The sequence below is a fragment of the Oncorhynchus nerka genome, linkage group LG12, assembly GCF_034236695.1.
Source record: "Oncorhynchus nerka isolate Pitt River linkage group LG12, Oner_Uvic_2.0, whole genome shotgun sequence".
Taxonomy (NCBI): domain Eukaryota; kingdom Metazoa; phylum Chordata; class Actinopteri; order Salmoniformes; family Salmonidae; genus Oncorhynchus; species Oncorhynchus nerka.
In genome coordinates this window covers 52,597,533-52,620,924 of record NC_088407.1, presented here as the reverse complement: position 1 = coordinate 52,620,924, position 23,392 = coordinate 52,597,533, and the positions used below count along the sequence as shown (strand labels likewise).

At 46.6% G+C, this 23,392-nt stretch overlaps 1 protein-coding gene across 3 annotated transcripts in view; it reads right to left on the bottom strand.

Moving 5' to 3' along the window:
• Nucleotides 1-11,921, bottom strand: part of LOC115138788 (estrogen-related receptor gamma) — a 112,242-nt gene extending 100,321 nt beyond the window's left edge. For 2 of the 3 annotated variants that reach the window (XM_065025641.1, XM_065025642.1), the window contains exon 1: nt 11,637-11,921. In XM_065025641.1, coding sequence (XP_064881713.1) covers nt 11,637-11,692 — 56 coding nt within the window. In that variant the 5' untranslated portion in view covers nt 11,693-11,921. Of the gene's footprint in view, nt 1-11,632 lie in introns of all 3 variants that reach the window. The other variant, XM_065025643.1, reaches the window with a different exon arrangement.
• Nucleotides 11,922-23,392: the final 11,471 nt, after the last annotated feature.

The following is a 23,392-nucleotide window of genomic DNA, read 5'->3' as shown; positions in this document are numbered from 1 at the left end:
GGGGTTGGGTAGGCCGGAAGGCTAGGGCTTAGTGGAAAAAGTCCTGTGTATGTAATGTGTTGCCTTCAGTTCCAGTTGAGAGAACAGGATGAATCGATACTGTGCAGACACGGCCGGCTCCAACACACGGCTATGGTCAAGCCCCAGTTCAGCTCTCTACTGTCGGGGCTCAGATCAATACAGCAGACATCGCATTCACTTACATTAGCAAAAAATGCTAAAATACCAGCGGGATTAGCACAGCATTGCTTTATTACGTTACGCTTTATGGCGTTATAATCGGATGGAGTGTTAAACCTTATACGTTCATAAAATATGAAGGGTTATTTAGGGAGAAAGGCTATTCCTTTAGAGAGGAGTGGCAAGGGGTTTAGTATGCAACGTATATATATATATATATATATATATATATATATATATATATATATATATATATATACGGCCAAGCAGCAGCGTTACACAATATCAAAAGTCAACCTATTGCATTTTCTTAAATTGTACTTTTAGGATGAGAATTACACAAATGTCACGATATAATCAATGCATTTTTTCACATGAAATATAGGCAATTAAACAACAATTACTACTATTGGGACTGAAATAAATTCCTTCAAATAAAATATTTGTTTTAGTTAGCATCATGCAAACGCCTAATTCAAAAATTCAAAACCACATTCACATTCCACCATAGGCGCGAGTCAGTTAAACCACTAAAAATGAACAGCACAACTATTTACTCCCACACAAAGACAACAGAACCAGCTGAAGACAATCCATTCATTCAGCCATTCCTTGGTGCTAGATATTGTGAGAAGAGCTCTGAACAGAAGATGTTGTGAAACACAGGGCCCAGTGGAGATACACAGCACTTAGACAGACAGACAGACCTGACAGACACCTATACATAGATACAACACTACCATAGTACCAAAGAGAGAGAGAAGAGAGAGAGAGAGAGAGAGAGAGAGAGAGAGAGAGAGAGAGAGAGAGAGAGAGAGAGAGAGAGAGAGAGAGAGAGAGAGTGCAACTGCCATCTCAGCACTCTCAGAGTCCACGGAGGAGAAGAGGGAGAAAACAAACTGAGGTGATAAAACAGAGGGGTGGAAGAGGGGGAGGTGTGGGCCCTTAGGAGAAGCATGTCAGGTACTAACCAAGTCTTGACCCAGCCAATAAACGACAGATGTAGGCCTACACAAGTTATCCAGAACTAACATTACACAGTACATGGAGAATTTGATAAAGGAGTCAGAAGGTTGGTATATTCAGAACATGTCATATTAGCTCATAACGATAATGGACAATGATCATGTACGGCCGTAATGTTTCCTGATTTTGAAAACAAAACCCACATCATTATTTCAGGAAGAACAATCAACTTACACAAATAAATGCATGCTTAAAAACCATCATTTGACAACTAAAACAACAGACACATTTTGTATTTAAAATAAGGTACATAAAAGGCGATGGGATTGGAGGAGAGGAGAGGAGAGTAGGAGAGAACAGGAGGAGAGGAGAGGAGAGTAGGAGAGAACAGGAGGAGAGGAGAGGAGAGTAGGAGAGAACAGGAGGAGAGGAGAGGAGAGTAGGAGAGAACAGGAGGAGAGGAGAGGAGAGTAGGAGAGAACAGGAGGAGAGGAGAGGAGAGTAGGAGAGAACAGGAACAGGAGGAGAGAGAGAGGAGAGTAGGGAGAGTCTGAGACAGGAGGAGAGAGGAGAGTAGGAGAGAACAGGAGGAGAGGAGAGAACAGGAGGAGAGGAGAGTAGGAGAGTAGGAGAGAACAGGAGGAGAGGAGAGTAGGAGAGAACAGGAGGAGAGGAGAGGAGGAGAGAACAGGAGGAGAGGAGAGGAGAGTAGGAGAGAACAGGAGGAGAGGAGAGAACAGGAGGAGAGGAGAGTAGAAGAGTAGGAGAGAACAGGAGGAGAGGAGAGTAGGAGAGAACAGGAGGAGAGGAGAGGAGGAGAGAACAGGAGGAGAGGAGAGGAGAGGAGAGTAGGAGAGAACAGGAAGAGAGGAGAGTAGGAGAGTAGGAGAGAACAGGACGAGAGGAGAGTAGGAGAGAACAGGAGGAGAGGAGAGTAGGAGAGAACAGGAGGAGAGGAGAACGATAAAAGAGGGGGGCAGATAGAATAGAGAGAGAGAGAGGGGAAAGGAGGGGACATCTGCGAAAGAGCATTAACCTATAGGGTTCTACGTGAACCTATTACACGCCCCTGTCAGAACATGTAAGGAACATACACACACAAACACACACGGATTAGCACACAGGACAATGAGCCAAATTACGCCAAGTGTGTGTGTGTGTGTGTGTGTGTCCATGCCTTGCCAATGCTCAGTGACTCACTCAAGTGTTGCTGGTCCATCTGTGAATCGAAGGACCATTACGGTGTGTGTGTGCACACGCACGTGGATGTGTGTGTGTGTGTGTGTGTGTGTGTGTATGCGTGTATATGTGATGGTGAGGCGGTGATCGATGAGACAGGTGCCATTCTTCCCAAAGCAGAAGCAGGAGCCCCGAGGACCACAAATGCCACCATCACCATCGTCCCCCCCCCCTCTCCTCAGCCCTGACCCCCCCCCAATAACCCCCTAGACAGCCCAATACACACACCAAGAGGAAAGCAGAGAGGAACTGAGAGTGTACGTGCTGTTCACTTTATGCTGTCTGTTCTATACTGGTCTGTGTTTTGGGGTAAAGATGGTGTCGGTGGTATGGTACTGTAGGGAGCAGGTGGGTAGTTCAGAGTGACTGTGGTGTGTTAGCATTAGCGCGTGTGTGTGTGTGTTTGTGTGTCGGGGGCAGGTGGGGTTCGTGTGTGTGTATTAGTGTTAGCGACGGGAGCTGTTAGCGGGGTGAGTGGCAGATGGACTGTCGGCTTTAATACGACTGAGCTTGTGGAAAGGTGACAGTACCGACTGACCCGGGGAGAGGGAGAGGGGGAGAGAGAGGGGGAGAGAGAGAGAGGGAGAGGGGGGGGAGAGGGAGAGAGGGAGAGGGGGAGAAAGGGGGAGAAAGGGGGAGAGAGAGAGAGGGGAGAGGGGGAGGGGAGAGGGGGGAGAGAGAGAGGGAGAGGGGGAGAGAGAGGGAGAGGGAGAGGGGGAGAAAGGGGGAGAGGGAGAAAGGGGGGGAGGGGGAGAGGGAGAGGGAGCGAGAGAGAGAAGGAGAGAGAGGGAGAGAGCGAGAGGAGGTATGCTTTCTTAAGGAATGCACTCTAAATGGGGTCGAGGGGTCAGGGGGTTCAGAGATGAGAGTCTATGGAAACCCTTTAACAACACAAACACTATTAACTACAAACTCTGTTTCTGAGTTTATTTTCACCTAAAAGTACATGTAGCCTATAATCTGTGCATTTCACTTTTCTCAGTCTGCGGCGTTGACAGATTATTTCCGCAGCCCGGTAGAGTCTGATAAAGAACATGCGATTATGAGAAACCTCTAATCACTAAAAAGACACTACTTTGAGTCGATAAAACAGCTAAATAATGATATTCAAAAATTCAAAAATAACCGTAAAAAAAAGAAACGCATAATTTAACCCCAACATTTTTTACGTGTTGGCCACTAAATATTTGTTGAGCACTTAATTCAGAGTTGTCTTTGTTGTGATTAGGAAGTAGGAACGGTAAGGGCTGATGAACTGGGATGGTACTGGGGGCAGAGAGGCACGCAGGCACAGGGGATGGGAGGGACGGGGGTCATGACCTTACAGCAGTTCACACACACGCACGTCCCATGCACGCACTCACGCACACACACGGATACTCGCCGCTCCGTAGAGCAGCCGGTGTGGTCAAGCACGGCTAAGTGAAAACACAACCGAAACCTGGCCAGCACTGCTCTTTATCACCGACCACAAGACACAGACATACAGACACACCCATACAAGAAACACACGTCTGTTTGTTTTACGGCTGTGTTTTGGTTAGTCAGTCTGTCTGTCTGTTCATACAGATTTGCTCCTTTAAAATTAGAAACGTAAAACAATCATCTCCTTCCAAATTAAGCTCAATAAAACAACAGCGACACACAATAGCATTTAAATCCTGTGTATGACCCACCAGGGAAAAAATCTAATACATTTTAATATATATTTCATTTACATTAAATTAACTATATAATTGATCGGAAATGAAAATGTACGGCGTACTCAATAAAAAAATATAGACTTCAAAAAAAAAGAAAATGAAAACCCTTTTCGTACATCTCTTGCTCACTACAATACTCTCGTTCAAAATAATTTCTCCAAACAGGGTCCTATAGTTTAAACTGAACGCAACACTAAAGTAGAGTGAGATGGAGAAAGAGAAAGAGGGAGACTGAAGGACAGGGGATAGGGGACGATGCCAGGTGGAGAGAGTGAGAGAGATATGGAGGGGGAGAGAGAGAGATGGAGGTAGAGAGAGAGAGAGGGAGAGAGAGCGCGAGAGAGAGAAAGAAAGAAAGAAAGAAAGAAAGAAAGAAAGAAAGAAAGAAAGAAAGAAAGAGAGAGATGGGGTGGTGTCATTCTCTCCCCATCAGATACACATGAAGCATGATGGGAGGATGAGGGGAGGAATATTTCACTGTCAGACAGGGTTCTGCGTGGCTATTCATTTCTCCTCCGTACTCTCCCGCTCTCTCTCCATTTCTCTCTCTCTTTCTCCATCTCTCCCTCTCTCTCTCCATCTCTCCCTCTCTCTCTCCATCTCTCCCTCTCTCTCTCCATTTCTCTCTCTCTGTCTCCATTTCTCTCTCTCTTTCTCCATCTCTCCCTCTCTCTCTCCCCCTGCTGCAGGATAATGACAATTGAGTCATTCCACGGCATGTAGAGGAGAGTAGAACACACTCAAACATACGTTCAAACACGGTCCCTACGGAGCGTGTGAGAGAGAGAGAGGGGGAATTTAGGTGGAAAAGAGAGAAAGGGAGAGAGAGAGACCTTGTGAACTCAGACACGCAGGTTCTCTTCAGTTTAAATCTGCATTTTATTGTGTCCCGGTCACCTGTGTCTCCTCCCATTAGAAGTGAGAGCAATGGAAACCATGATTACCCCACACACACTGCTTCCCACACATACTGCTTCCCACACACACTGCTTCTCACACACCCTGCTTCCCACACATACTGCTTCCCACACACCCTGCTTCCCACACATACTGCTTCCCACACACACTGCTTCCCACACACCCTGCTTCCCACACACACTGCTTCCCACACACACTGCTTCTCACACACCCTGCTTCCCACACACCTGCTTCCCACACACCCTGCTTCCCACACATACTGCTTCCCACACACACTGCTTCTCACACACCCTGCTTCCCACACACCCTGCTTCCCACACATACTGTTTCCCACACACACTGCTTCTCACACACCCTGCTTCCCACACACACTGCTTCCCACACACCCTGCTTCCCACACACCCTGATTCCCACACACCCTGCTTCCCACACACACTGCTTCTCACACACCCTGCTTCCCACACACCCTGCTTCCCACACACACTGCTTCCCACACACCCTGCTTCCCACACACCCTGCTTCCCACACACCCTGCTTCCCACACACACTGCTTCCCACACACACTGCTTCCCACACACCCTGCTTCCCACACACACTGCTTCCCACACACACTGTTTCCCACACACCCTGCTTCCCACACACCCTGCTTCCCACACAACCTGCTTCCCACACACCCTGCTTCCCACACACACTGCTTCCCACACACCCTGCTTCCCACACACACTGTTTCCCACACACCCTGCTTCCCACACACCCTGCTTCCCACACACCCTGCTTCCCACACACACTGCTTCCCACACACCCTGCTTCCCACACACACTGCTTCCCACACACCCTGCTTCCCACACACATTGCATCTCACCGACCAAAGAGTCTCTGTCTCTCAGCCACATGCAAACCTAAAAAGCTCTCACACACGTTCCTCCATGTTTCTCAAATTTCAAATTTGGAAGTTGTTCCAAACGTCAAATTTCGAAGTGTTAAGTTTGATTTAAGGCATTAATTATGATTTCACTTAAAGGTTAGGCATAAACTCCAAATAGATAAGTTAACGTTTGTGATAGCCTTGAAACCAAAATATCAAAAACTGCTTTCTATCGCTGGATTCGAACATGCATCGCTTTGGAATCAGAGGCAGGTAACAGCGCTCACGGTTGCCCCTAGTGGTCAGTTTCCTGAGACAAAAACGGACGTTGAATACGGGTGACCTGGCAGTGCAAACCAGCAGCAGGCCGCCCTATTTGAGAAGCAAAACAGACCTAGCACTTAACTCTCTCCCTCTTGGTTCTCTCTCTCTCTCTCTCTCTCTCTCTCTCTCTCTCTCTCTCTCTCTCTCTCACACACACACACACACACACACACACACACACACACACACACACACACACACACACACACACACACACACACACACACACACACAGGCCTGCGCTTAGACAGACCTACTAAATAGTTTACAGTGGCCTGAATTTGCATCAAACCACCACCTTTACTCCAACCACACAGGAAGGACAAAACACGAATAACAATGTATTTGGCTTCTGCAATCTGTGTTATTATGGCAGCATTACTTTGGCCATAGAGGTATGATATGGTGAAAGACCACTTTCCCTAGTGCTGAAAAAAAAAACACGCATCACGGAGATGACATGATAAACGATCCCCTGTCAATTCACACTCTCTCTCTTTTTCTAGACAAAGATGTATAAAAAAGAGAGAGGGAGCGACGGGATACTTGAATGACGGAGGAGGGGAATCCGCAAGGGGGGGCGAGAGGAGCGGAGGGATGGAGAGAGAGAGAAAGACAGAGAGAGAGAGACAGAGAGAGAGGGAGAGGGGGGCGAGAGGAGCGGAGGGATGGAGAGAGAGAGAGAAAGAGAGAGAGAGAGAGAAAGACAGAGAGAGAGGGAGGGGGGGGCGAGAGGAGCGGAGGGACGGAGAGAGAGAGAAAGACAGAGAGAGAGAGAAAGACAGAGAGAGAGGGAGAGGGGGGGGGCGAGAGGAGCGGAGGGACGGAGAGAGAGAGAGAGAAAGACAGAGAGAGAGGGAGAGGGGGGCGGGGGCGAGTGTAGTGGAGGGGAATTGAATTGAAAGGTGGGAAGGGTTCAGCCTCCGTAGCGACAGCGACATGGGGTGTAATTGCTAATTGCGACGCGTACCTCTGGAATGGCGCGGCCGTTTGTGTCTCAGCTGGCGTTGTACGTCAGAAGGCTATTTCAGCCAGCGCTTTTATGAGGAAACCAGCCAGATCGCTCAAGATCCACCTTCGAAATCCGACGTCCATCCATGACGTCGGGAGATGCCTTCGAAACCAGCCACTAGGGGCAACGGTGAGCAATATTACCATCAAGTATGCTTGGGTATTGCTCGGGTGTTGTGGACCGGTGGCGGTGGGGCGTGAACTCTGGCACAGAATTCGGAGACAGCAGCAGAGCAACCCAGGGTGTCCAAAACACCTCCAAATTTGACGTTTGGAGCGACTTTGAAATTTGACTTTCGGAGAAAGGTGGACAGACATCAGCATCTGAAGTCAAATTGGTCAAACCGTGAGATCTTGTTGACACGCACACACACACCCCAGTCACACACCCTGATGGATTGAACATAAATCCGATAAATTTACAATCACATCATCAAGGCCTCCTCTTTTATCCTTGGCTTTCTGCTCACATTAGTAGCGTGTGTGTGTGTGTCAACGTGTGTGAAATGTCATTTTAAATTGTGTGTGTGTGTGTGTGTGTGTGTGTGTGTGTGTGTGTGTGTGTGTGTGTGTGTGTGTGTGTGTGTGTGTGTGTGTGTGTGTGTGTGTGTGCACATCCACAGACACACGTATTGCTCTCCGTCTCTGAGGGGTGAACGGGTCTGCTCAGGAGGCTCTCTCTTTAAACCACAGTTAATTACCCTCGGAATGTCTCACACCCTGCACAACAGGGGCCGCCACCGTGTGTGTGTGTGTTTGTGGAGACAATGGGACAGGGGCCACGGGGTAACACATATGCGTAAAAAACACACCCTATGACACCTTTACACACCATCCTGATCGGACAGGGGGATAAGCCACAGACACACAGAATTATATGAGCACACACACACACATATATACACAATCACCGCAGCACAAATTCACAAATAGATGCACGCACACACACACACACACACACACTCAGTAGGGGACATATTGACATGATTTGACAGATGATTTAAGTAAATGATTTTATAAGGAGATTAAAAGGAATTTAATTTACGCAATCTCCCTTCGATTCCCCTGATCCCTTCCTCCAGTGCTTTCATCTCCTCTACACAGAGAACAACCGAACGAGAGACGGACAGGAGAAGAAAATAAATCAAATCCTAAACTTTTATTCGGACTGGCTGGTTATATCAGAATGTGGTGGGATCTATAGAAGGAGGAGGCTGTCTCTGAGGCACGGACAGAGTTCTCCATTAGAAACCGCTCATTCAAAAATGATAGACCTATTATTATAGTGGAGGGACTCTGGGTTCTAGTGGAAGATTTTATTGTAATTGTAAAGCTAAAGTGAGAATTTATTTTATGCTGTAAATGCAAATATTAATCTTGTGTTTTCAATTTAATTACGGCCATAGACGGTATAATCCAGTCCAATCCCCCTAAAATCTAAACAGACATATTCAGTTTGGATACACATATGTTAAATACACCACATTTGTGCTGGAGAACGCAAAATCAGGACAGGAGCTCCAACAAAATAACATTTTGCAAGTGCTTAGAATGTATATTATTTCAAATGTCCTAAATATAAAATTGGAAAATAATCATCACATCTGATATGACTGTCCTATCGGCAGAACAGAGAAGCAATGTTGCACACACACACAAAAGAACCGGGCGCATTGTCGGTTCTGTGTGTTTTTGGAAATGTTGCATTCTCTAGCACGAATGTGGTGTATTTAACATATCAGTCACATTCCAAAACATTGAAAAGACATACTTAAAATAACACCAGGTTTTTTTAAACGAGTCACATTCCAAAACATTGAAAATCATATCCTTTTATATAGCGCACCGAATACATGCATAAGATACCGCATACATCCAATGATATAAAATGTAGAACATTTCAATGTGTCATTTACATTTTTTTAAAATCACATATGCTCCCACCATTTATCTGGGAAATAGATGCACAGCGATATCTAACGATATATCCCAAGTGTTCTGCAAGGCACAACAAGCCGGGAAAATACACCTTTCGCAGGTTCAGGAATCGGCCCAAGTCTTTTTATTAAATCATTCCCCTATTCTTTCAATCAAAAAAACCCGGCATGACAATCTACCTTCAACATCCCCGTGACCTCTAGGAATAAGCAACAACAACAAAACACATTAAATCAATTCAACTAACTAAGAGGGGAAAACCCTTAATGACATGCAAATGAAATGTATGTTCAGGCATGAAGCGAATATAATTATGATAATCGTCAAAATGGCACTTGTTGTTATTATTATTATCATTATCCATAATATATCAATTAGTATCCCACTCGTCAATTTCGACGTAGGAGGTGAGCGGGGAGCGAGCGGTGAGAGAGGTGAGTAATGACTATGAGTAAAGCCTGGGTACAGCTGGGACCAAGAGAGAGGGATTCGGACGGTGTGTTTCTCTATGTGAAGCGACTCTAACCCCGGATCACTAATGACACTGAGACAGGGGCGAAAACCCAGGCTAAAGCCCATCGCTGTAGACAGGAGAAAAGACTGTCTCCTGAATCGTCTGGTCTCCTTCATACTACACGTCCTTCGCCCCTTTCGAAGCTCCTCTAGCTATATCTCAGTCACACCACTGCAATTCACACACTCCTTGCAAAATGCTCAAATACACTATACTCTCAAATACACTATACTCTCAAATACACTATACTCTCAAATATAATTCTCAAATATAATAAATCAATAAATACGTAATTTAGAAATAAATAATTGGGTCATTTTACACAAGGTTTCCGAAGACGAGAAGTACATTCCAAAGCTAGGGTTTTACACCCACCCGTATCCAAATTATAACACACACACTGTTCAAACACGACCCCACAAACACACACGCACAGAAAGTCGGTAGGCTTGCAGGTAGAGTGGTTGGGTTGTGTACCTTCGCATTAACATGACCTTTCATTTCTCTCTATGTAGATTACCAATCTAGCCGTTCTTTCTCTCTATATTAACCTCCGGTCTGTGTGTGTGTGTGTGTGTGTGTGTGTGTGTGTGTGTGTGTGTGTGTGTGTATGTATATAGTCTGTAAGAAGGCTGGAAAGCGAGGCTCCACTTTAGAAGCGTTATCAGTGTTCAGACACAGTCCAGGGCAGGGGTCAAGAGTGCCATGGTTTCCTTTAGAAACACTCAAACAAAGTCAACTTGTCCAGCTCTCCTCTCTTCTCTTCACCCTATCTATCGCTCCATTGTTCTCTCTTCATTCTACTCACTTTGCTTAAGGCCAAGTATTAACAAACAGAGGGAGGAGCGTGCGATTTGGGGAATATTTTTTTCTCTCCAAAACTAGGACTCCCCTTTAATTTACACGCCACACTTTAGGTAATTCTGTCACCTGGAACTCTCCTCAAATGTATTTGTGAAATGTAATTGAGTAGACAGCTTAACTAAAACACTTGTTTTATAGTCTTCTGGCGATGGTCACCGTTCTCTGGGTTGTGTGTCTGTAGACAGAGAGGTATGGGAGTGATGCTCCCGATCCCTGATTCTGTATTTACATAAAACACTCGACACACACACGATGCTCCGCCTGGCTGCTCCACCAGCCAGTTAATCTGCATTTTTAACACTGTCCTTAACACAAGCCAAAAAGAGCAAAGCGCTAGCTAAAGGAGCAGCGTGTGTGTGTGTGTGTGTGTGTGTGTGTGTGTGTGTGTGTGTGTGCACGGTGTGTCCGTGCGGAGCGACGCAGCGCACTGTTGTCTCCGATGCCACGGCAGAGCCACATGCTGTGCTGGCCGTCTGAAATTCAAGCTCTCCTGGCATTTAAGAGCGCTTTCTCCTCCTCCTCCCCCTGCCGCTTCTGTCCGTTCCCTCTCCGTCCTGGCCGCCCCCCCGCGCCCCCTCTCACTCTGTCGGCTGGCTGACGGACAGCCCTCACACACGCTGAACACACTGACCCCACCTAATAAACTAAGACTTAGACATCCCATACCACGCACACACGCTCTATTATATACAGTGGCTCATCAAGTAGTACGGCTCTCTGTGCTGGGACAGACATGCCAGAGTGTGTGTGTGTGTGTGTGAGCGAGAGAGTGTGTGTGTCCTACTCAGGTGGAGCGGCAGAAATTCAATTCCTCACGCTGAGTGAGAGCTCCTGTCTGTACCGCAGCCCAGCACCAGTAGACAGACGCATACTGTTACACTGTTACACACAGTCAAACAGACACATTTTCACACACTACCTGACAGTGGAAAGCAACCTTGACATTCTACCCGGCCACCTCCGCAGTATCACACGAAATAACACACACACACACTCCTACTCTGACAAACGCGAGCACGGCACACACAGACACACACAGGCACACACACAGTCAAAGGCATTCACAATGACAAGAGGTAAGGAAAGAAGTAGTAAAAAGGTCAAATTTACCTACTCTTGTTCAGAGTGTAGGGAGAAATACTCAGGAAGGGAAAGCTCTATGGAATCCATCTGCACACTGCCACCATAATGTGAGAAAGCCTCCTCTATAAATCAAAGTTTTTTTCTGCTCTCCTCCTCCTCTCCTGTCCTCCTCTCTCTCTCTTCTCTCTCGCTCCGATCTCTCTCTCTCCTCTCTCTCTCTCTCTCTCTCTGTTCCTGTCAGAGCACTGCAATCAGGCACAGTGGTCCTCCGTGTGACAAGCCTATAGGCACAGCAGCCAGCTAGTTGGGACCAAAAGCTCCAGCACTCTTCTAATCAAGGACTTAAAGCCACGATTGGAGCTCATTAATATGTAGCAAGGCTTTGCATATGTAGTCCCTCTGGCCCATCCGGGCTGCTCATTGGTGGACGGGCGGCCAATGGCAGAGAGGCAGGGCTCGGTCTGCACGGCACGGAGAGAGAGAGAGCAGCCGAGCAGGTGGAGAGTGGAGGGCAGAGACAAAGAGAGAGAGAGAGAGAGAGAGAGAGAGAGAGAGAGAGAGAGAGAGGGACGGAGGGAGGGAGAGAGGGGGCAGAGGAATAACGAGAGTGAGCGGTGAAGAGCGAGAGAGAGGTGAGGAGAGTGGGATTTAAAGAACCAGTGCATTCTGTCTGTCTGTCTGTCTGTCTGTCTCTCTCTGTCTCTCAGGGTAGTTGTCATCAGTGGAGAGAAAGGCTCTCAGACCAGGGTGATACCAAACGTTGTGAATGAAGCCCTGTCATGCAAATACAGCGTTCCATCTGTTTATTGGCAAAAGTCTTGTCGTTCTCTCACAGCCTCTCTTCTTTTCCTGCTCTTCCTTTTTCTCTCCCTGTCTATCTAGTGCTGTCTAATACTCTACCCGTCTGTCTGAAAGTGAGAAAATTAGTCAAATTAAAAATATTCCTCTGACCGTCATGTGTTCATACAGCGCTTGGCTCACGCTATGATTTCTGCATATTTGATCCGGACAGAGTGAGACAGGGTAAAAAGATCAAAGAAGGACATGTATTTTTCAAGTTATTTGAACATTTCACAGTAAAGTACGTGCTGAAAACTCAAGCAATAGGTGGATATGCTGCTATGTTGGATCAATTAGTTTCATAATGGAATTGAATTTCCGTATCTTTCACACTATCCAAAAGGGAAAATGAAATGAAAAATCCTAAAACCAGCTCAGCAGTAAAAATAGGGATTACATTTCCCAGTCCGAGATTCTGGACGGTCTTTGTTGTGGAATGATTGAGAAATGATTTGGGAACGATTTGAGAATGATTTGGGACATGTTTCCTCGGATCTGACTGTGTCCGGGTCGTTTTCCATGCGCATGTCAGCGGCTCCCCGCCTTCCAACCCCAGCAGGGACTGTATTCCCGGCGCCTCGGAACGACGCAATTCCCACTGCTAGGAAAATCCCGGAGCGCCGGTGTTCCACTAACTATTGTGTTTCACAGATGAGGAGCGGATGTCAATAGTGTCCGACTGGCTCTGTGCTCCACACACACTCAGGGGGGGTGAACCCTATTTCGTCAAACGTGTATTTCCCTATCTTAAAAAATAAAAATCTCTCTCTCCCCCTGTCCTGTGTCATATACGCTCCCTCCCTTGGATGGATGAGAGGATGAGGGAGCGGAGGGGTGGAGGGGTGGAGGGGTGGAGGGGTGGAAAGGGGGGACATACAGATGAAAGGGAAGTGTTATGATTATCAGGTTTGGAGGAACAGAGAGAAAAACCATCTCCCCAAACCAATCTGGTCCGTGGCCCCGCTTTGAAGGGTGTGTGTGTGTGTGTGAATGTGTGCATTTGAGCACAGACACACACACACACACACACACACACAGAACAAAACAAGTGACTGATCTGTCTCGGATCTCACCCTCTATTAATACCTTTCTAATAAAAGATAAATACTGTATTTCACCAAATAAATGGATGTGGTATAAAATCAACATTTCCCTCCTCGGTTTTCTCACTGTGTTAATTGATCGTCAACAACGAGCGGCTGTTTGCCTAGAGGTAACTGTGGCATCGTAGGAGGGCCATCCCTTCATCCTTCTATCAATTAAACCATGATCATGTAAGGAAATCGTTCTGGGGTGTGAGTTGCGACGGCTATGACACCATACATACACACACACACACGCGTACACGCACATGCACATGCACACGCACACGCACACACACCCGTCTGGCCAGGCGTACCTCTGTTATGATGTATCCTTCAGTCTATATGCATCGACAAAGATGAGTTGGAATCAATGCATCTTTCTCCTGGCTGTAAACAAATACTTTAGCAGAGATGCACGGCCCCTCTCTCTCTCTCTCTCTCTCTCTCTCTCTCTCTCTTCTCTCTCTCTCTCTCCATCTCTCTGTCTCTTTCTCTCTCTCTCCATCTCTCTCTTCGTCTCTCTCTCCGTCTCTCTCTCTCTCTCTTTCTCTCTCTCTCCATCTCTCTCTCTCTCTCTCTCTCTCTCTCTCTCTTTCTCTCCATCTCTCTCTCTGTCTCTCTCTCTCTCTTTCTCTCTCTCTCCATCTCTCTCTCTGTCTCTCTCTCTCTCTCTCTCTCTCACCTGTCTTTCTCTCTCGCTCTCTCTCTCTGTCTCTCTCTCCTCACCTGCAGTAACACCAAAATACAGGACCATAAAACCTTTGAAATACATTGAGAACAGTAACACACTAACACACTGCTTGCACTAACACACACATCAGTGTGTGTGTTTAGTGGGAGTTTCTGTTTTTAGGAAAATGAGTTTCCACCGCTGATAATGACCATCACTGGGTTCAGCTGAACCATCAGACAATTAGAAAAATATAGAAAGCTGTGATACCTTATCGTAATAATCACCCTTTCCCCCAAAAAAATTATTGAGCTCAATGAATTAGAAAAACGAAGTAACAGAAACACTCATGTTAAAATGAATGACTCTCAAATGTGTCCCAAACTAAGCCAACGAATCCAAACAAGAGAGTGGTCATTTCAATTTCAACCACTATTTAGGAAAAGCTGTGTCTGTCTAATGTATTCATTTCAATTGAATGTTGTTGTTTTTAAGGTATACAGACATTCAATCCCTGCAGCAGCAAAGCAGAGCATTGATTAAAAGATACTAAAGAGGGGTTTCAAAGCAGTGCGTTGTGAGTGTGTGAAAGCAGAGTGCTGTGTGTGTGTGTGTGTGTGTGTGTGTGTGTGTGTGTGTGTGTGTGTGTGTGTGTGTGTGTGTGTGTGTGTGTGTGTGTGTGTGTGTGTGTGTGTGTGTCGGGGCCATTTGAAATGTATTTTAATTGGTGCATCTATAATGGAAATGGGAGGAAGACATGCTAGCACGGCCGCGGTGCAGCTAGACTACAGACAAACAACGTACCTGTGTTCAGTCAAATCCCCCAGGACACACACACACACACACACCAAACAAACAAACAAACAAACAGGCCACACACATCCCAGTACAAACAAACACATTTAGAGGCATAGATACACAACCTCTTCCTGCAACTCTGTACTGTTCTCTGCACGTCTCTCTGTCTAATGATATAGAGAATGTAAAAATACAACATCAAGTCAAATGTCACCTGTTGTATTAGGTTTGTAACTTTTTGGAGTACAGGGGTCTCTTCATGTATGGTCCACGGTCCATATGTATTGATTGTGTTCGTGTCTCTCCTTGTTGACAGTGACCCCTTTAGGGCTTCTGAGGTATGTGGAAATGTTTTTAGGTTCAGAGTAGTAAGCAGTGTGAATTACGATGAAATATAATTGAGTCTCTCCTCTCCTCTCGTCTCCCCTCCTCTCCTCTCAGTCTCTCCTCCCATCTTCTCCTCTCAGTCTCTCCTCCCATCTTCTCCTCTCAGTCTCTCCTCCCATCTTATCCTCTCAGTCTCTCCTCCCATCTTCTCCTCTCAGTCTTTCCTCCCATCTTCTCCTCTCAGTCTCTCCTCTCGTCTCCCCTCCTCTCCTCTGTCTCTCCTCTCGTCTCCCCTCCTCTCCTCTCGTCTCCCCTCCTCTCCTCTCAGTCTCTCTTCTCATCTCCCCTCCTCTCCTCTCAGTCTCTCCGCTCGTCTCCCCTTCTCTCCTCTCCCCTCCCCTCCTCTCCTCTGTCTCTCCTCTCGTCTCCCCTCCTCTCCTCTCAGTCTCTCCTCTCGTCTCCCCTCCTCTCCTCTGTCTCTCCTCCCATCTTCTCCTCTCAGTCTCTCCTCCCATCTTCTCCTCTCAGTCTCTCCCCTTCCCTTCCCTCCTCTCCTCTCAGTTTCTCCCCTTCCCTTCCCTCCTCTCCTCTCAGTCTCTCCTCTCGTCTCCCCTCCTCTCCTCTCCCCTCCTCTCCTCTGTCTCTCCTCTCGTCTCCCCTCCTCTCCTCTCAGTCTCTCCTCTCGTCTCCCCTCCTCTCCTCTCAGTCTCTCCTCCCATCTTCTCCTCTCAGTCTCTCATCTCGTCTCCCCTCCTCTCCTCTCAGTCTCTCCCCTTCCCTTCCCTCCTCTCCTCTCAGTCTCTCCCCTTCCCTTCCCTCCTCTCCTCTCAGTCTCTCCTCTCTCAGTCTCCCTCTTCTCCTCTCAGTCTCTCCATCTCCCCCCTCCTCTCTCTCATCCCTCCTCTCCTCTCAGTCTCTCCTCTCTTCTCCCCTCCTCTCCTCTCAGTCTCTCCTCCCATCTTCTCCTCTCAGTCTCTCATCTCGTCTCCCCTCCTCTCCTCTCAGTCTCTCCTCTCTTCTCCCCTCCTCTCCTCTCAGTCTCTCCTCCCATCTTCTCCTCTCAGTCTCTCCTCTCATCTCCCCTCCTCTCCTCTCAGTCTCTCCTCCCATCTTCTCCTCTCAGTCTCTCCTCCCCACTACCCTCCTCTCCTCTCAGTCTCTCCTCTCATCTCCCCTCCTCACCTCTCAGTCTCTCCTCCCATCTTCTCCTCTCTGTCTCTCCTCTCCTCTCCCGTTCCCTCCTCTCCTCACAGTCTCTCCTCCCCCCTCCTCTCCTCTCAGTCTCTCCCCTCCCCTCCTCTCCTCTGAGTCTCTCCTCTGCTCTCCCTTCCCCTCCTCTCCTCTCAGTCTCTCCTCTCCCTCCCCTCTTCTCCTCTTAGTATTTCCTCTCCCCCCCCTCCCCTCCTCTCCTCTCCCTCCCTCTCCTCTCCTCTCTCCTCTCCTCTCCTCTCCTCTCCTCTCCTCTCCTCTCCTCTCCTCTCAGTCTCTCCTCTCCCCTCCCCTCCTCTCCTCTCAGTCTCTCCTCTCCCCTCCCCTCCTCTCCTCTCAGTCTCTCCTCTCCCCTTCCCTCCTCTCCTCTCAGTCTCTCCTCTCGTCTCCCCTCCTCTCCTCTCAGTCTCTCCTCTCATCTCCCCTCCTCTCAGTCTCTCCTCCCACTACCCTCCTCTCCTCTCAGTCTCTCCTCTCATCTCCCCTCCTCACCTCTCAGTCTCTCCTCCCATCTTCTCCTCTCAGTCTCTCCTCCCCACTACCCTCCTCTCCTCTCAGTCTCTCCTCCCATCTTCTCCTCTCTGTCTCTCCTCTCCTCTCCCGTTCCCTCCTCTCCTCACAGTCTCTCCTCCCCCCCCCTCCTCTCCTCTCAGTCTCTCCCTGCTCCCCTCCCCTCCTCTCCTCTCAGTCTCTCCTCTGCCTCCCCTCTTCTCCTCTTCCTCCCCCTTCCCTCCTCTCAGTCTCTCCTCTCCTCCCCTCCCCTCTTCCCCTCCTCTCCTCTCCTTCCTCCTCTCCTTCCTCTCCTCTCCTCTCCTCTCTCTCCTCTCCTCTCCCTCCTCTCCCTCCCCTCCCCTCTCTCCTCTCAGTCCTCCCTTCCCCTCCCCTCCTCTCCTCTCCTCTCCTCTCCCTTCCCTCCTCTCCTCTCAGTCTCTCCTCTCCCCTCCCTCCCCTCCTCTCCTCTCAGTCTCTCTCCCCTCCCCTCCCTCCCCTCCTCTCCCTCCTCTCCTCTCTCTCCTCTCCTCTCCTCTCCTCTCCTCTCCTCTCCTCTCTGTCTCTCCCCTCCCCTCCCTCCCCTCCCCTCCTCTCCCCTCCTCCTCTCCTCTCAGTCTCCCATTTCCTCTCCCCTTCCCTCCTCTCCTCTCAGTCTCCCCTCTCCTCTCCCCTTCCCTCCTCTCAGTCTCTCCTCTCCTGCCTAACTGAATACGGAAGGTCTTAAATATGCACTAGCCAACCACACCAACCACTCTGTCAATATGAGTCAATAACTGCTACACACACTCTCATTCAAACACACACACACACAGAGCTACGCAGCATTTCACAAATGCCACACAGGTCCTCCTTTGTCTCCTCGGAGTCATGTCTGTGTGACACACACTCATGCAAGCACACACACAACCCCTCTTACACGAGTGCATAATCACAATGAAGGGAAAGCATGGATAAGTGCATGTATGGATGTAGGGTGGTGCCTTATTGTACACATTCGAGCAGTCGACTGCTGCTGTCGTGCGAGTGTGAGTGAGAGAGTGTGCATGTGACTGACCGCGTGTGAGTGTGTGTGCGTGCGTGTGTGTGAAATGTTAAAGACGATGATGACCCTGTGGTCGCAGGCTGTTGACATCTGTAGAGGAATTATCAGACCTGGGCTGACCAGGCATCAATCACAGCAGTCAATAGGCGAGGGCAAGTTCATTCAGGTCAGCTCTCAGACGGCTTGGTGTGTGTGTGTGCGCGTGTGTGTGTTCTGAGTTACTTACAATGGTTCCCGGTAGCAAAGGAACACACAGTCTGAGCTTTAAAGCTTTTTGCCACCGTGCAGAGAGCAGGCTGCAGTTCACCATAGGATAGATAGAGGGCGCTATGGACTCTGGTCAGCCCACCATTCAGCCCACCAATGTACTGTGGCCAGGGGAGAGAGAGAGGAACATTTCCATTGAAATTCTATCCATTTGTACGTTTGAAATATGAAATATGAAGTTAATTTCAAACGTAATTTAAGTGCCTTTGCAAGAAGGTCTCTTTTTATGTAGTGTTGTGTTGTCTCTCTTGTTGTGATGTGTGTTTTGTCCTATATTTGTATTTAATGTATTTTTATGTTTAATCCCTGCCCCCGTCTCCGCAGGAGGCCTTTTGCCTTTCGGCAGGCCGTCATTGGAAATAACAATTTGTTCTTAGCTGACTTGCCTAGTTAAATAAAATGTTAAATTAAAAAAATATTTTAAAATTACCCAAAAAATTGTTGAATAAAATAAGTACAAAAGGTCCTTATAACAACTGACACCGCTTTACCGATAGCAGACGGACAGATTGTCCAACCGTCTCATGCATGCGGACACGAACACCGTGTCCATGTCATGCGGTGGTGGAGGTGGGGAGTGAGAGAGCGAGGGGCTACAGTAAGTGGTCTAATGGCCTAGCAGCAGGTACAATTGTCACATGAAGGAAAGGGCCAATTTCAAAGCCCTCCTGCCTAGCCCTGATATAACAACCTCACTGCAGGACCCACGGGACAGACCCTGTCTCTCTCTCTCTGTGTGTGTGTGTGTGTGTGTGTGTGTGTGTGTGTGTGTGTGTGTGTGTGTGTGTGTGTGTGTGTGTGTGTGTGTGTGTGTGTGTGTGTGTGTGTGTGTGTGTGTTTGTGCGTGCGTGCGTGCGTGCGTGTGTGTTTGTGCGTGCGTGTGTGTGTGTGTGTGTGTGCGTGCGTGCGTGTGTCAGACAGAAAGACATCATTATATCTCTAGGTGGACAGTGTGTAACTGGGGGAAATTAAAGGGTAGACAGTCGGACGGAACACATATTATTAGATACAAACTACATTTCTAGGTGAGTTGTTTGGTTGTTTACTGCTAAAAGAGAGGGTGACACTTTGTGTGTGTGTGTGTGTGTGTGTGTGTGTGTGTGTGTGTGTGTGTGTGTGTGTGTGTGTGTGTGTGTGTGTGTGTGTGTGTGTGTGTGTGTGTGTGTGTGTGTGAGAGAGAGAGAGAGAGAGAGAGAGTGGGCCGAGATAACAATGACAACACACTGGGGCATAAAACAATACGGAGATAGCAAACAAATCAAAATACAGCTAAACGATAAGTAGACAAGGGAGTACAGTCTGTGTATACAGTATAATACATGTCAGAATATACAGATATACAAAACAATGTCCGGAACATAATAATGTACATTTCCAAATGACACAAACTGAAAAGTAAAATAATAGTAACACGATGTAATGGAATAACAGTAGTAATTTTTATATTTATATATATATATATATATATATGAAATATGAAATATATATATAGCGAGAGAGAGAGAATTATGATTGAACAAAAAAAATGACCTTCATTTTTTAACATAATACAAGGGTTAAGTCGATAGATAGTGAGAATTTATAAGTAATATGGTATATCACAGCTAGATATACAGCGCCTTCAGAAAGTATTTGCACCCCTTGACTGTTTCCACATTTTGTCGTGTTACAACCTGAATTTAAAATGGAATAAATTGAGATGTTACTGGAATTACGTTTTTCCCTTTTTATTTTACACATTTATTAAAGGTCTGAAATGTCTTCAGCCAATAATTATTCAACTCTATTAACATAGTAACACAAGTTGCATGGACTCACTCTGTGTGCAATAATAGTGTTGAACATGTTTTTTTTATGACCACCTCATCTCTGTACCCCACACATACAATTACTGTATCTGTAAGGTCCCTCAGTCGAGCAGTGAATTTCAAACACATATTCAACTACAAAGACCAGGGAGGTTTTCCAATGTCTCGTAAACAAGGGCACCTATTGGTAGATGGGTAAAAAAATAAAAAATAAACCAGACATTGAATATCCATTTCAGCATGGTGAAGTTATTAACTCAGTTGCCGGTAGGAAGGAAACTGCTCAGGGATTTCTCCATGAGGCCCATGGTGACATTAAAACAGCTGCCGAGTTGAATGGCTGTGATAGGAGGAAACTGAGGATGGATCAACAACATTGTAGTTACTCCACAATACTAACCTAATTGAAAAGAAGGAAGCCTGTACAGAATACAAATATTCCAAAACATACATCCTGTTCGCAACAAGCAATTCACTTTTTGGCCTGAATACAAAGTGTTATGTTTGGGGCAAATCCAACACATTACTAAGTATCACACAAGCAAAGTAGTGGCCGAATCATGTTATGGGTGTGCTTGTAATTGTTAACCTGTTGGAGATCAGGATAAAAAAGGTTTTCTAGCAATGATAAACAACCAATTTGACAGAGCTTGAAGAATTTTGAAAAAATCATATTGGGCAATTGTTGCACAATCCAGGTGTGGAAAGCTCTTAGAGACTTACCCAGAAAGAATCAAAGCTGTAATCACTGCCAAAGTTGCATCTACAAAGTATTGACTCAAGGGTGCTTGAGTCAATTAGATTGATTAGATTAGACTAATCAATTAGATTAGATTGACTCAATTTAATTTAATTTTCAATACATTTGCAAAAAAAACATGTTTTAAATTTGTCATTAAGAGGAGTTGTGTGTAGATGGGTGAAATTGCTTTATTTTGAATTCAGTCTGTAACACAATACAATGTAGGGGTATGAATACTTTCTGAAGGCACTGCTATAATGGATTAGTTTGCTCTTTACAACGGAAAGCAAACGGAAATTGACAACTTTATTATTGTATAAGCAGAAAAAAATATGCTCTTCTCAGAAAATGATTTCTGAAAGTATTCAGACCCCCTGACTTTTTCCACATTTTGTTACATTAAAGAATTATTCTAAAATGGATCAAATATTATTTTTTTCCTAAACATAAAAAACTGCAATACCTTATTTACATAAGTACTCAAACCCTTTGCTATGAGCCTCGAAATTGAGCTCAGGTGCATCCTGTTTCCATTGATCATCCTTTAGATGTTTCTACAACTTGATTGGTGGTAAATTCAATTAACTGGACATGATTTAGAAAGGCACACATACCTGTCTATATAACACCCCACATGTCACAACCTAAACCAAGCCATGAGGTTGAAGGAATTCTCCATAGAGCTCTGAGACAGGATTGTGTCGAGGCACAGATCTGGGGAAGGCTACCAAAACATTTCTGCAACATTGAAGGTTCCCAGGAACACAGTGGCCTCCATCATTCTTAAATGGTAGAAGATTGAATCCAACAAGACTCTTCCTGGAGCTGGTAGCTGGCCAAACTGAGCAATCTGGGGAGAAGGGCCATGGTCAGGGAGGTCACCATGAACCCGATGGTCACTCTGACAGAGCTCTAGAGTTCCTTTGTGGAGATGGGAGAACCTTACAGAAGAACAACCATTTCTGCAGCACTCCACCAATCAGGCCTTTATGGTAGAGTGGCCAGAAATAAGCCACTCCTCAATAAAAGACTAATGACATACCCCCAAAAGCACCTAAAGGACTCTAAGACCATGAGAAACAAGATTCTTTGGTCTGATGAAACAAAGATTGAACTTTTTGACCTGGATGCCAAGTGTCACGTCTGGAGGAAACCTAGCACCTTCCCTACAGTGAAGCATGGTGGTGGCAGCATCATGCTGTGGGGATGTTTTTCAGCAGCAGGGACTGGGACAGTAGTCAGGATCGAGGGAAAGATGAATGTAGCAAAGTATAGAGAGATCCTTGATGAAAACCTGCTCTACAGCGCTCAGGACCTCAGGCTGGGGCTAAGGTTCACCTTTCAACAGGACAATGACCCGAAGCACACAGCCACGACAACGCAGGAGTAGCTTCGGGACAAGCCCAACCAGAGCCCGGACTTGAACCCAATCGAACATCTCTTGAGAGACCTGAAAATAGCTTTGCAGCAGCGCTCCCCATCCATCCAGGCAGAGCTTGAGAGGATCTGTGGAGTGGAATGGGAGAAACTCCCCAAATACAGGTGTGTGGACGGACACACCACCACCCATACACACACCACACACACCACCACCCATACACACACCACACACACCACCACCCATGGTGGGCGGCAGCGTAGCCTAGTGGTTAGAGCGTTGGACTAGCAACCGCAAGGTTGCGAGTTCAAACCCCCGAGCTGACAAGGTACAAATCTGTCGTTCTGCCCCTGAACAGGCAGTTAACCCACTGTTCCCAGGCCGTCATTGAAAATAAGAATGTGTTCTTAACTGACTTGCCTGGTTAAATAAAGGTAAAATAAAAATAAATAAATAAAACACACCACCACCCATACACACACCACACACACCACCACCCAAGCTTGTAGCATCATATCCAAGAAGACTTGAGGCAGTAATCGCTGCCAATGGTGTTTCAACAAAGTACCGTGTACACGCGCGCACACGCAAACATGCACACACACACAAACACACACACACACACGCACACAGAGGGATTTATTGACTGCTACTGATATGTGATACGCTTTAGGGCATTAAGGTACCTTTTAGTCAGGTATTTGTAGATGGAATGGAACCGTTCTGAGTCTTATCTCTCCCTGTAATTAGGACTTCACCGGCCTGATATCAGTTATACTGCTCTCTTTCTCGCGCTGCGGTTGTATTCGGCGCGTCTGACAAATAAATAAATTGTATTTGATTAAGGTAAAATCTACTCATGAAGTCTGATTAATTTGTAATTGACAAACGGCATTTAAGTACAGAGTAAATATACCTATAACATTACTATAACTTTTTTGGACCTAACATGATCATCATCTAGTATTCCAAGATACACGGTAGAATGGTTGTACAGTACTAATGGGTACACAAATACTTTGTTCCACCCCCCCACACGTAATGCATTTTTACCAAACCTGCTGATAAGCCTGTGCAAATATGTTTTTAACACAGAAACGTCAAAATCTCAAGGAAGCTTTGTTCTAAC